Source organism: Pseudorasbora parva, chromosome 10 (genome assembly GCF_024679245.1).
Source record: "Pseudorasbora parva isolate DD20220531a chromosome 10, ASM2467924v1, whole genome shotgun sequence".
Classification (NCBI taxonomy): Eukaryota; Metazoa; Chordata; class Actinopteri; order Cypriniformes; family Gobionidae; genus Pseudorasbora; species Pseudorasbora parva.
In genome coordinates this window covers 160,001-172,500 of record NC_090181.1, presented here as the reverse complement: position 1 = coordinate 172,500, position 12,500 = coordinate 160,001, and the positions used below count along the sequence as shown (strand labels likewise).

Here is a 12,500-nt window from a genome sequence, read left to right as displayed (position 1 = left end):
CGTAATGCTGATGCTCGTAATGCTGATACTCGTAATGCTGATACTCGTAATGCTGATACCAGTGGCGGCTACTGGTCTTTCAGAGAGGGGAAGCTCATTTTCGGCCAATTGTCTAATTTATTTAAAAGTAAATTCTGCCCTACGTTTCTTTTCAAGAAAATGGTCTTTTACCCTGTGAATGAATGAACGATCTAAAAAAAATATTAAACTCTGTAAAACTGAAACAAGGAATGTGGTGTATAATTGTGTGAAATGTATGATGAAAATCAAGCAATTTCGCCAAGCAAATATCAATAGGTTGCAGCAGTTTTTATTTCGACTGAACTTGAGAAATCTGCGATGGGACTGAGAGCGAATAGCTTCAGTGATTCCTTATAGTACAGAATCGCTGTCAGTCAAAAGGAGATGCAGACCCTCCAATCATCACGCAGAAGCTCGGCGTCCGGGCCAGCCCACTCCCCATTCACTCCCAGAGACGCTGAGCGTCCGTGGGCGGGACATAATCGCAGCGTTTATCCAATGACCGTCTAGTTTCGAAGCGCTGAAAAAAACCGTTCAAAGCAGCCCCATTGAAGTCAATGGACGCTGGGCTTCAATAGGGAAATGCACTGTGACGCTGCGGGAATGTATGAGAAGCATGGGCGTAGATTACGCGGGGGACGCGGGGGACGTGTCCCCCTCACTTTTAATAAAATGTATTTTCGTCCCCCGCACTTTTACTGGGTCTCACCGATTCTAGTCGACCCGCTCCGAGCGGGTTTCGAACCGGCGTTACCCTGTGCGGGGGCGGACAAGTTAACAGGGACGCTAACGACAGCCTTCTCTAAACTCGGGTTGATAGCGCACTTCTTGAGGTCAGGGGCAAGTGTATTTACATAGAAACCAATGTGAATACATCAAGATTTTAACTCAGAGACAAAAAATTATCTATGCATGACCTGTAATTTTTTCCGAATCTTAATATGAGGAGGGCGCTCTCACAGAAAGTCCAAAAGTGGGTTCGTAATACCCTGTCAAGCTGGAGCTGCAGCTGAAGGAAAACAATCGTTATGAGTGATGAAACGTGACGACGACAATCAGACGATTGCGACAATATATGCTTTATGTGTGTTTTTTAAGTCATCTCAATGTAGGCTATTTATTGACAATAAAGTATGAATGATGCAGCTTTTTTAATGTTTAGTATTCTGCTCACCACGGCTGCATTTATGTAATCGAAAATAGTTAAAACAGTAATATTTTGAACATTATTACAAATTAAAACCGCTTTTTTCCCTATGTGAATATATAGTAATTTATTCCTGTGATCAAAGCTGAATTTATCATCATTACTCCAGTCTTCAGTGTCACAGGATCCTTCACGAATCATTCTCAGATGAGGATTTCATAATCAAGAAACATTTATGATTATTATCTGTGTTGAAAACAGTTCCCAAAATGTTGTGGAAACCATGATAGCCTACATGTTATTTTTCAGGATTCTTTAATGAATAGAAAGTTCAATGGACAGCATTTATTTGCATTTATTAAATAAATTATCTAATTTGTAATATTAAAAATATCACTTGTGATCAATTGAATGCATGTCTGATCAATAAAAGTATTAATTTCTCTCTTTTTTAATTTTACCACAAATGTTTAGAAAATTAAGCATCACCATGAGCAGCACAACTGATAATAATCCTAAATGTGTGTTGATGATCAGATCCTCATATGGGAATGATTAGTGAAGGATCACTGAAGACTGGAGTAATGATGATAAATTCAGCGTTGATCACAGGAATAAATTACATTTTACTATATATTCACATAGAGAACAGATGAGTTACATCAGAATATATATATATTTTTTTTACATTGCATAAAATCTATGGAGTCTTAATGCAGAAGTGTTTGTAGTATATAAACCAATCATAAAATTGGCAAAAAAATAGTAGAATAGGAGAATAATATTATAGATATTAATTATTGGTTATTGTTCACCATTGTATTTGATATCTTGCCCAATTAAAAGCAAGAGATGCGATAAATGATATTGGTCCAAAAAAAAATAAATAAATAAAAAAATAAAAAAATAAAAAAAATGGTATTACGACATTTCTGTCCCCCTCACTTCTGAAAAGATGGCTACGCCCCTGATGAGAAGGAAATCGAGTCAGCCGACCTGCTATATGTAACTGATTCTGAACAAACTCGTCTTTGAGATGAACGTTTTCTAACGCATTTTTAGTCAATACAATGTTAATATAATAGTACATATTTGACCATTAATTTTGTGACATTATAAGGGAAGCCGAGCTTCCCTTGCAGTCTTAAAGAAATCGCCACTGGCTGATACTCGTAATGCTGATGCTCGTAATGCTGATGCTCATAATGCTGATGCTCGTAATGCTGATGCTCGTAATGCTGATGCTCATAATGCTGATACTCGTAATGCTGATGCTCGTAATGCTGATGCTCGTAATGCTGATGCTCATAATGCTGATGCTCGTAATGCTGATGCTCGTAATGCTGATGCTCATAATGCTGATACTCGTAATGCTGATGCTCGTAATGCTGATGCTCGTAATGCTGATACTCGTAATGCTGATGCTCGTAATGCTGATGCTCATAATGCTGATGCTCATAATGCTGATGCTCGTAATGCTGATACTCGTAATGCTGATACTCGTAATGCTGATGCTCATAATGCTGATACTCGTAATGCTGATGCTCGTAATGCTGATGCTCGTAATGCTGATACTCGTAATGCTGATGCTCATAATGCTGATGCTCATAATGCTGATACTCGTAATGCTGATGCTCATAATGCTGATGCTCATAATGCTGATACTCGTAATGCTGATACTCGTAATGCTGATGCTCATAATGCTGATACTCGTAATGCTGATACTCGTAATGCTGATACTCGTAATGCTGATGCTAGTAATGCTGATGCTCGTAATGCTGATACTCGTAATGCTGATGCTCGTAATGCTGATGCTCGTAATGCTGATCCTCGTAATGCTGATACCCGTAATGCTAATACCCGTAATGCTGATACTCGTAATGCTGATACTCGTAATGCTGATACTCGTAATGCTGATGCTCGTAATGCTGATGCTCATAATGCTGATGCTCGTAATGCTGATACTCGTAATGCTGATGCTCGTAATGCTGATGCTCATAATGCTGATGCTCATAATGCTGATGCTCGTAATGCTGATACTCATAATGCTGATACTCGTAATGCTGATACTCGTAATGCTGATACTCGTAATGCTGATGCTCGTAATGCTGATGCTCATAATGCTGATGCTCGTAATGCTGATACTCGTAATGCTGATACTCATAATGCTGATGCTCGTAATGCTGATACTCATAATGCTGATACTCGTAATGCTGATACTCGCTGATACTCGTAATGCTGATACTCGTAATGCTGATACTCGTAATGCTGATACTCGCTGATGCTCGTAATGCTGATACTCGTAATGCTGATACTCGTAATGCTGATACTCGCTGATACTCGTAATGCTGATACTCGCTGATACTCGTAATGCTGATACTCGTAATGCTGATACTCGTAATGCTGATACTCGTAATGCTGATACTCGTAATGCTGATGCTCGTAATGCTGATACTCGTAATGCTGATGCTCATAATGCTGATACTCATAATGCTGATACTCATAATGCTGATACTCGTAATGCTGATACTCATAATGCTGATGCTCGTAATGCTGATACTCATAATGCTGATACTCGTAATGCTGATACTCGTAATGCTGATACTCGTAATGCTGATACTCATAATGCTGATACTCGTAATGCTGATACTCGTAATGCTGATACTCGTAATGCTGATACTCGTAATGCTGATACTCGTAATGCTGATACTCATAATGCTGATGCTCGTAATGCTGATACTCATAATGCTGATACTCGTAATGCTGATACTCGCTGATACTCGTAATGCTGATACTCGTAATGCTGATACTCGTAATGCTGATACTCGCTGATACTCGTAATGCTGATACTCGTAATGCTGATACTCGTAATGCTGATACTCGTAATGCTGATACTCGTAATGCTGATACTCGCTGATGCTCGTAATGCTGATACTCGTAATGCTGATACTCGTAATGCTGATACTCGTAATGCTGATACTCATAATGCTGATACTCGTAATGCTGATACTCTTAATGCTGATACTCGTAATGCTGATACTCGTAATGCTGATACTCGCTGATGCTCGTAATGCTGATACTCGTAATGCTGATACTCGTAATGCTGATACTCGCTGATACTCGTAATGCTGATACTCGTAATGCTGATACTCGTAATGCTGATACTCATAATGCTGATACTCGTAATGCTGATACTCGTAATGCTGATACTCGTAATGCTGATACTCATAATGCTGATACTCGTAATGCTGATACTCGTAATGCTGATACTCATAATGCTGATACTCATAATGCTGATACTCGTAATGCTGATACTCGTAATGCTGATGCTCGTAATGCTGATGCTCATAATGCTGATGCTCGTAATGCTGATACTCGTAATGCTGATACTCATAATGCTGATACTCATAATGCTGATACTCGTAATGCTGATACTCGTAATGCTGATACTCGTAATGCTGATACTCATAATGCTGATACTCTTAATGCTGATGCTCGTAATGCTGATGCTCGTAATGCTGATACTCGTAATGCTGATGCTCGTAATGCTGATACTCATAATGCTGATACTCATAATGCTGATACTCGTAATGCTGATACTCGTAATGCTGATACTCGTAATGCTGATGCTCGTAATGCTGATACTCATAATGCTGATACTCATAATGCTGATACTCATAATGCTGATGCTCGTAATGCTGATGCTCGTAATGCTGATACTCGTAATGCTGATGCTCGTAATGCTGATACTCATAATGCTGATACTCATAATGCTGATACTCATAATGCTGATGCTCGTAATGCTGATACTCATAATGCTGATACTCGTAATGCTGATACTCATAATGCTGATGCTCGTAATGCTGATACTCGTAATGCTGATGCTCATAATGCTGATACTCGTAATGCTGATGCTCGTAATGCTGATACTCGTAATGCTGATGCTCGTAATGCTGATACTCATAATGCTGATACTCATAATGCTGATACTCATAATGCTGATACTCGTAATGCTGATACTCATAATGCTGATGCTCGTAATGCTGATACTCGTAATGCTGATGCTCGTAATGCTGATACTCGTAATGCTGATGCTCATAATGCTGATACTCATAATGCTGATACTCATAATGCTGATGCTCGTAATGCTGATACTCATAATGCTGATACTCGTAATGCTGATGCTCGTAATGCTGATGCTCGTAATGCTGATACTCATAATGCTGATACTCGTAATGCTGATACTCGTAATGCTGATACTCATAATGCTGATACTCGTAATGCTGATACTCATAATGCTGATACTCGTAATGCTGATACTCGTAATGCTGATGCTCGTAATGCTGATACTCATAATGCTGATACTCGTAATGCTGATGCTCATAATGCTGATACTCGTAATGCTGATACTCGTAATGCTGATACTCGTAATGCTGATACTCGTAATGCTGATGCTCGTAATGCTGATACTCGTAATGCTGATACTCGTAATGCTGATGCTCATAATGCTGATGCTCATAGTGAATGATTTGTGAAGGACTCACAGAGGTTAGCGGTTCGATCCATCTGCCTCTTTCCGGATCAAATTCATGAGTTTCGTTGTTCCAGCCCCAGAAAATATCCTCGTCCTGCCCAGAGAAAAGATGATATGAGTGTGTTTGGAAGCGCTCATCATCCGTGAGGATCTTCATATGGAGCACAAACTACCCATGATGCTTCATCCACAGCGAAGCTCTCTGGATCCCTGATGTCACTCCGCCGTTTGTGTCCGTATCCACCGAAGTAGATCATTCTGTCGGGAGATCAACACTCAGTACACACGTGACTGTTAATATTGTGCTGATGAGTATGAAGCGCTGACCTTCCTTTATGGACCCAACAGGACAGTTTGTCCCGCGGGGACGGTGGAGAGCCGGACTGACTCCTGACCCTCCTCCAGCTGAACGTCTCATCATGCAGACTGAGAGAGTAATGCTGGAAAAACACACACATGTTCAGACAGGTGTTTGCTGAGGCAGAAGGACATTATACTGTAGACATGAAGCTTTACTTCATTCGTCTGTCCGTCCTCTCCGCAGCCTCCGAATATATACAGGTGTCCACTCACGATGCAGCCGCAGCTCCCAGACATCGGCATGGGGATCGTCCCCGCAGTACCCCGCCGCAACCTTCAGATGGACACCATTAAAGTCACTCTCACCACAGGCTTAAGAGCCATTCCTAACGCTTCAGATGGACACCATTACAGTCACTCTCACCACAGGCTTAAGAGCCATTCCTAACGCTTCAGATGGACACCATTACAGTCACTCTCACCACAGGCTTAAGAGCCATTCCTAACGCTTCAGATGGACACCATTACAGTCACTCTCACCACAGGCTTAAGAGCCATTCCTAACGCTTCAGATGGACACCATTACAGTCACTCTCACCACAGGCTTAAGAGCCATTCCTAACGCTTCAGATGGACACCATTACAGTCACTCTCACCACAGGCTTAAGAGCCATTCCTAACGCTTCAAATGGACACCATTACAGTCACTCAAAAACTATTAGTTTTTGTTATTTTTGGACCCAAATGTATTTTGGATGCTTCAAGAGACTCTAATTAACCCACTGATGTCTCATATGGACTACTGTGATGATGTTTTTATTCCCTTTCTGGACATGGACAGTATAGTGTGCATCCACTTGCATACGCTCTCGGACTAAATATAAAATATCTTAAACTGTGTGTGAAAATGAGCGGAGGTCTGACGGGTGTGGAGCGACATTAGGGAGATTATTAATGACACATTTAATTTTTGGGTGAACTTTAAATACACAACTGTGTGTTCCTCCAATGATCCAGGCGGACACGCGCGCTCGGGCACGCGCACAATAACAGCTGTTTGTTGACAGGTCATACTTTCCCATAATCCAGTCTCTCTCTCTCTCTCTCTCTCTCTCTCTCTCTCTCTCTCTCTCTCTCTCTCTTACCATAATCCCGTTTCTAAGTCATACAGCCAAAGCTCGTCACTCGGGAGAAACACCTCCTGTCCCGCCACCGACTGAGGAGAAGCAGCCGTTAGTGTCACTGAAGGCGTTATTAAACATGTAAAGTAATCAGCATTATTATATTATTATTACCACATAACCACCCCAGACATATAAATACTGTCCGTCCGCCGCCGCGGTGTGTCCGCTCCTCTCTCGCGCCACCACGTCACCCATCGCGATTATTGACGGTATTAACGGCGCGGATCCACGGACATGAACCGAGGGGCTCCGGATCTGTCACGCGCATGACGACCGCGGCGGAGAAACACGGGTGCGCGCGCGTGTGCGTGTGAAAGAACTACTGTCTCTTCCATTAACGCCTTATTCTTTTAAAAACAGAGGGTCCAAATATTACTATTAACACTAGTCCACTACTACTACTACAAACCAAACAAACTGCTAACAAAGATAACTTTAACTGTGACTAAACACGGCTTTTATTTTGACAGGTGCCGTGCGAATGTTTACGGAACTGACGTTGCAGACGCGGGAAACGGCAGAGGAAGATGGACGCGCGCAGGCTGAAGCTGAGAGTGAGCGCGGGGTTTAAAATGCGCGGATTGATCCTGAGACCGTAAGTTACTCTCTGTGTGTGTGTGTGTGTGTGTGTGTGTGTGTGTGTGTGTGTGTGTGTGTGTGTGTGTGTGTGATATGTGTGTGTAATGTGTGTGTGTGTGTGTGTGTGTGTGTGTGTGTGTGTGTGTGTGTGTGATATGTGTGTGTAATATGTGTGTGTGTGTGTGTGTGTGTGTGTGTGATATGTATGTGTGTAATGTATGTGTGTAATGTGTGTGTGTAATATGTGTGTAATGTATGTGTGATATGTATGTGTGTAATGTATGTGTGATATGTATGTGTGTAATGTATGTGTGTAATGTGTGTGTGTGTGTGTGTGTGTGTGATATGTGTGTGTAATATGTGTGTGTGTGTGTGTAATGTATGTGTGTGTGTGTGTGTGTGTGTGTGATATGTGTGTGTAATGTGTGTGTGTGTGTGTGTGTGTGTGTGTGTGATATGTATGTGTGTAATGTATGTGTGTAATGTGTGTGTGTAATATGTGTGTAATGTATGTGTGATATGTATGTGTGTAATGTATGTGTGATATGTATGTGTGTAATGTATGTGTGTAATGTGTGTGTGTGTGTGTGTGTGTGTGTGTGATATGTGTGTGTAATATGTGTGTGTGTGTGTGTAATGTATGTGTGTGTGTGTGTGTGTGTGTGTGTGATATGTGTGTGTAATGTGTGTGTGTGTGTGTGTGTGATATGTGTGTGTGTAATGTATGTGTGATATGTATGTGTGTGTGTGTGTGTGTGTGTGTGTGTGATATGTGTGTGTAATATGTGTGTGTGTGTGTGTGATATGTGTGTGTGTAATGGATGTGTGATATGTATGTGTGTGTGTGTGTGTGTGTGTGTGTGTGTGATATGTGTGTGTAATATGTGTGTGTGTGTGTGAGATATGTGTGTGTAATGTGTGTGTGTGTGTGTGATATGTGTGTGTGTAATGTATGTGTGATATGTATGTGTGTAATGTGTGTGTGTGTGTGATATGTGTGTGTAATATGTGTGTGTGTGTGTGTGTGATATGTGTGTGTGTGTAATGTATGTGTGTGTGTGTGTGTGATATGTGTGTGTGATATGTATGTGTGTAATGTGTGTGTGTGTGTGTGTGTGATATGTGTGTGTAATATGTGTGTGTGTGTGTGTGATATGTGTGTGTGTAATGTATGTGTGATATGTATGTGTGTAATGTGTGTGTGTGTGTGTGTGTGTGATATGTGTGTGTAATATGTGTGTGTGTGTGTGTGTGTGTGTGTGTGTGTGTGTGTGTGTGTGTGTGATATGTGTGTGTGTGTAATGTATGTGTGTGTTGCTCTCTCAGGGAGTCCAGCCGGTTCCTGCTGCAGGTTCTGGAGTCCGTCAGTGAAGCGGATCTGGAGGAAGTTCTGGAGCGGATCTTAGACGCAGTTGAGAAGCAGCCACGTATGTGATGAAGATGAGGATGATGAAGATTGTGTGTGTTATGATGATGAAGTTCTGTGTGTGTTGTTATGATGATGAGGATGATGATGAAGATTGTGTGTGTTATGATGATGAAGTTCTGTGTTTGTGTTATGATGATGAGGATGATGATGATGATGATTGTGTGTTATGATGATGAAGTTCTGTGTGTGTGTGATGATGATTGTGTGTTATGATGATGATGATGATGATGATTGTGTGTGTTATGATGATGATGATGATGATGATTGTGTGTGTTATGATGATGATGATGATGATGATTGTGTGTTATGATGATGATGATGATGATTGTGTGTGTTATGATGATGATGATGATTGTGTGTGTTATGATGATGAAGTTCTGTGTGTGTTGTTATGATGATGATGATGATTGTGTGTGTTATGATGATGAAGTTCTGTGTGTGTTGTTATGATGATGATGATGATGATGATGATTGTGTGTGTTATGATGATGAAGTTCTGTGTGTGTTGTTATGATGAGGATGATGATGATTGTGTGTTGTTATGATGATGATGATGATTGTGTGTGTTATGATGATGAAGTTCTGTGTGTGTTGTTATGATGATGATGATGATGATTGTGTGTTATGATGATGATGATGATTGTGTGTGTTATGATGATGAAGTTGTGTGTGTGTTGTTATGATGATGAAGATTGTGTGTGTTATGATGATGAAGTTGTGTGTGTGTTGTTATGATGATGAGGATGATGATGATTGTGTGTTATGATGATGATGATGAAGATTGTGTGTTATGATGATGAAGTTGTGTGTGTGTTGTTATGATGATGATGATGAAGATTGTGTGTTATGATGATGAAGTTGTGTGTGTGTTGTTATGATGATGAGGATGATGAAGATTGTGTGTTATGATGATGAAGTTGTGTGTGTGTTGTTATGATGATGATGATGAAGATTGTGTGTTGTTATTATGATGAGGATGATGATGATTGTGTGTTGTTATGATGATGATGATGAAGATTGTGTGTGTTATGATGATGAAGTTGTGTGTGTGTTGTTATGATGATGAGGATGATGATGATTGTGTGTTATGATGATGAAGTTGTGTGTGTGTTGTTATGATGATGAGGATGATGATGATTGTGTGTTATGATGATGAAGTTGTGTGTGTGTGTTGTCAGTGTCGTCCAGCATGATTGAACTCTCTGTGGCAGAAGCGGCGGTTCAGGATTGCAGTCAGTCATGTGATGAGACCATGTGAGAATCGGGGACACACACACATTACATATACACACACACACACATTACACACACACACACACACACACACACACACACTCATGTTCATGTCCTCTGATTACAGTGACAACGTCTTCAACATTATCGGAGCCTTTGATGTTCCTCGGTTCATCTTCAGCTCAGAAAGGAAGAAGTTTGTACAGTAAGGACTTTTAATTCTTCAACTTAAATATATTTATTTTCAAGGCAATATTTTTGTTTTTTGTTTTTCATGAAATATTGTACTTCCGCTTCATTTGTATTGTTGACCACTAACTGTTTTATTTAACGTGTGTGATGAATATGAGCGGATGTTGTCTCCTGGTTTAGTGTGAGCATGACCAATCATCCGGCCCCGAAACTGTGCGGTGAATCCCGAGATAAAGCCGAGCTGTTCCGAGAGCGCTACACCGTCCTGCAGCAGGTAAGCCACTCCATCCCGATCCGGTGTCCTGATCCGGTGTCATGATCCGGTGTCCTGATCCCGATCCCGATCCTGATCCGGTGTCATGATCCCGATCCGGTGTCCTGATCCTGATCCGGTGTCCTGATCTTGATCCTGATCTGGTGTCCTGATCCCGATCCTGGTCCTGATCCCGATCCTGATCCGGTGTCCTGATCTCGATCCTGATCCGGTGTCCTGATCTCGATCCTGATCCCGATCCTGATCCGGTGTCCTGATCCCGATCCTGGTCCTGATCCCGATCCTGATCCAGTGTCCTGATCCCGATCCTGATCCGGTGTCCTGATCTCGATCCTGATCCGGTGTCCTGGTCCTGATCCCGATCCTGATCCGGTGTCCTGATCTCGATCCTGATCCCGATCCTGATCCTGATCCTGATCCTGGTCCTGATCCTGATCCTGATCCCGATCCTGATCCTGATCCTGATCCAGTGTCCTGATCCCGATCCTGATCCGGTGTCCTGATCACGGGCCTGTAGCATGAAGCCGGTTTAGACTTTATGTAGGCTATTTATATTAATTTTAACAAAGTGCCTATTAATGATTGATGAACTAAAATGATAAATGTGTAATTGATTAAGGGTATAATAATTACATAAATTATATCTAAATCATCCAAAATTATTATTATTATAAATAAGCATCGTTAAAAGCCAGACGCTTTAGTCTTTAAGAACCATTTGCTCTGCAGTGACCTTTAATGTGGAGCAGAACGAGGGGGCGTGGCTTTACTGCATCAGAGGTGTGTCACTTTACTCACAGCTGATTGGTCCAATTTCAGGTTGAGATCTCTAATCCAGAACATCACCTGGAGCAGGTTAGCTGTGGAGCGTAAGTTACTATGGCGATGAACGCGGCTAAAAGCCAAACCACTTTAATGGGACCTAAAACCCAGGATTGGCACAAACTAAGCTTAAACAAATCTGGCTAGCCAGCTAAACCGGCTTCATGGTACAGGCCCGTGATCTGATCCTAATCCTGATCTCAGATCTGCTCTCGGATGATAAAGGCTTCAGGATCACGGCTTGACCACTTCACTCGCATGTGGGACCCAAAGCAGACGTGTTTGGAGCATAGAGATAAACAATCCCTGCGGATCAGTTTTCATGATCATAAAAGTCTTCAATACCTTAAACAGCTCCTCAATTCTCTACATGTAACCGTGTAGGAGCACCGGTGCTCATTGGGAAAGTACACTAAAATGCTCTTCTTAGTAGTTTTGTCTTGTTTCTTGTCTAAATATCTAACAATTCCTAAATCAAGATGCATGAATAGAAAATACAAATCTGGACAAAGCCTGCAACACAATTACAAAAGGAATGCACAAGACAACAACTAGATCAGGAAAAGTAATTGTCTTGTTTTGAACTCATAATGAAGAGAGTTTTTGCTTAAAATAAGATAAATAATCTGCCAATGGGGGGAGAAAAATAATCTTAATTCAAACAGAAAACAAGATTATTTTTCTCACCCCATTGGCAGATTATTGATCTTATTTTAAGCAAACACACTTTTCATTATGAGTTATTTTCCCCAAAACAAGACAATAATGTTTACCTGTCTAGTAAA

The 12,500-nt window shown here is 41.2% G+C and overlaps 2 protein-coding genes across 4 annotated transcripts in view; one reads left to right on the top strand and one right to left on the bottom strand.

Annotated features, from left to right (window-relative positions):
• Positions 1 to 7,603, bottom strand: part of LOC137090847 (kelch domain-containing protein 1) — a 23,564-nt gene extending 15,961 nt beyond the window's left edge. Inside the window, exons 1-6 of one of the 2 annotated variants that reach the window (XM_067454800.1) lie at positions 7,298 to 7,603; positions 7,148 to 7,218; positions 6,219 to 6,336; positions 6,030 to 6,142; positions 5,876 to 5,960; positions 5,713 to 5,796 (exon numbers count right to left, since the gene is read on the bottom strand). In XM_067454800.1, the coding sequence (XP_067310901.1) occupies positions 5,713 to 5,796; positions 5,876 to 5,960; positions 6,030 to 6,142; positions 6,219 to 6,336; positions 7,148 to 7,218; positions 7,298 to 7,381 (555 nt within the window). In that variant the 5' untranslated portion in view covers positions 7,382 to 7,603. The remainder of the gene's footprint in view (positions 1 to 5,712; positions 5,797 to 5,875; positions 5,961 to 6,029; positions 6,143 to 6,218; positions 6,337 to 7,147; positions 7,219 to 7,297) is intronic. The other variant, XM_067454799.1, reaches the window with a different exon arrangement.
• Positions 1 to 12,500, top strand: part of pole2 (polymerase (DNA directed), epsilon 2) — a 41,258-nt gene that overhangs the window by 2,750 nt on the left and 26,008 nt on the right. The window contains exons 1-6 of one of the 2 annotated variants that reach the window (XM_067454793.1): positions 7,161 to 7,264; positions 7,657 to 7,781; positions 9,092 to 9,192; positions 10,373 to 10,448; positions 10,555 to 10,632; positions 10,800 to 10,893. In XM_067454793.1, coding sequence (XP_067310894.1) covers positions 7,714 to 7,781; positions 9,092 to 9,192; positions 10,373 to 10,448; positions 10,555 to 10,632; positions 10,800 to 10,893 — 417 coding nt within the window. In that variant the 5' untranslated portion in view covers positions 7,161 to 7,264; positions 7,657 to 7,713. Of the gene's footprint in view, positions 1 to 7,160; positions 7,265 to 7,656; positions 7,782 to 9,091; positions 9,193 to 10,372; positions 10,449 to 10,554; positions 10,633 to 10,799; positions 10,894 to 12,500 lie in introns of those variants that run through there. The other variant, XM_067454792.1, reaches the window with a different exon arrangement.